Genomic DNA, 1832 nt, shown 5'->3' on the forward strand with positions numbered 1-1832 from the left:
GCTGACTGGAAACAAATAAGGTCCCTTTAATATTGATCAGGAGTTTTATGATTAACTACAGAAGTGAAGATGACTAATCAGAAAGAAACATCATGTTCCCAAAAAGCAGCAGATCTTCACAAAGAGAAGAGAGAGACTGAATAATTATTTAGGTGGGTGAGCAATTCATTAGAAAAAGTTCAACATCAGTATGTCTAATGTGATATCAATTATCTAAAATCAAAAGAAGCTAAAATATCCTAAAATGCTTATCAGAGAAACTGTAATTTCAAGGTCATTCCACAAGTCTGTATGCCTACACTAATTTGGTTGGGTTACTGAAATTCTACATCCCCTGAAGTTGTTCCAGTTCTACACATATTTATGACATTTCACATATACAACTACAATAACAAAATCTCCAAGAAAATGAAAGGAAAAAATAGCAAATCTACTTTAAGGAAACCCTATTAAACTTGAACCATTATGTCAAAATGGGAAAGAAAGACCTATGTAAGCAAAACACATCTAATTCACCCTTCAAGAATAAATTTTTTGGGGGTGGGAGACAGGGGTGGGGAGGAGGGGCAGGAGGAGGGAAAAAAAATACTGAAAGAAAATCAGTATTTTGTATGATAGATTTTCAGTTATGCAGAATCAGAAGATCCTGTCTTCTTTTAAGTACATTTGATGTTCTCAAACTGTATGAGATTTGCCAAAGGCACACTCCGTTCTATGGGACCCATCCAACACATGCAGCAAAGACGCACCAGTTTCAACAGCAGACAGGAAATTTGGTTTCCTGGGACCACCTTTGATTCTCCACCACAAATAACCAAGAAGTTGCTTACAGCTGGCTCAACTGGAAGTGATTTTCTCATTCCAGTGGGTCTGGTGACACCTTGTTTTCGTACTACAGCCCTGGGCAAAACTTCAACCCACTACTACTCTAAAATACTCAATTTTATGACAGTAAGAAAGAATGCTACAACTTTCCATCATGCTAGTTGTAATGAAATTTTACCAAGCAAAATCATAAACTTTCCATTTTCTTCTTCCACTCAGCTCTCCCCTTCTTCTGTCAAAAGTGTACTGATAAGAAGCCATACCTGTGAGAAGAATACTTTTCTTTTATTGAAGAAATAATGAAGTTTTCTACTTTTTGATCAGTCTCTGTCACTAGATCTACTGGTGAACTTTTAGTCATTACAGATATTTCTTCTTTGAGTGCTCCACGGATTATCTGTTAGAAAAAAAAAATCTTTCTTAATTAATGGTACAGAATATAGTAGTTTTTCCAAAAAAATGGGCATGATTTTTACAGTCATTTTCTATACTGCACACACGAAACACAAACAGAGGCAGTGACAAAACCTGGATTTAAGTGCAGGAGCTGGGACTGCCCTTGCATCTCCAGTCCCTTCTGAGCACAAAAACTTTCACATGACCTTAAATCTAAGTAATACAAGAAGATCCACTGGTACATGAAACTGGGGTCTATTTTGTTAGGACAAGTTTTAGATTCATTAACACCAGATTGAAGAAAACACCTAAGACTGAGCTCAAGACAGCTATTTTTAGCCAGACCCTGAATTTATGAGCTCAAAACTATCACAATCAGCTTAAGCAAGAATCCATGCCTTGCAGCCCACATAATTAACTATAACTCAGAAAGAATTTCTGAGGGAAGACTTTAATGAGGTCATTGCAATGCTCTGCACCTCCAGGAGACAGGATTAGTACATGTGCCATCTTGTCTGGCTGCCACAGCATTCAAATGTAGCAAGCAGAACCATCAAGAACTGAGTATTTAGTAACCACTAGTGCTGACGATCTGCCAAGATGCACAAACT

General features: G+C 37.3%; 1 protein-coding gene across 1 annotated transcript in view; it reads right to left on the reverse strand.

Moving 5' to 3' along the window:
• The window catches only part of IMPA1 (inositol(myo)-1(or 4)-monophosphatase 1), an 8857-nt gene that overhangs the window by 6194 nt on the left and 831 nt on the right, over positions 1 to 1832 (reverse strand). Inside the window, exon 2 of the mRNA XM_009084608.1 lies at positions 1089 to 1222. Within this exon, the coding sequence (XP_009082856.1) occupies positions 1089 to 1222 (134 nt within the window). The remainder of the gene's footprint in view (positions 1 to 1088; positions 1223 to 1832) is intronic.

Source organism: Acanthisitta chloris, unplaced genomic scaffold (assembly GCF_000695815.1).
Source record: "Acanthisitta chloris isolate BGI_N310 unplaced genomic scaffold, ASM69581v1 scaffold35271, whole genome shotgun sequence".
Lineage (NCBI taxonomy): Eukaryota > Metazoa > Chordata > Aves > Passeriformes > Acanthisittidae > Acanthisitta > Acanthisitta chloris.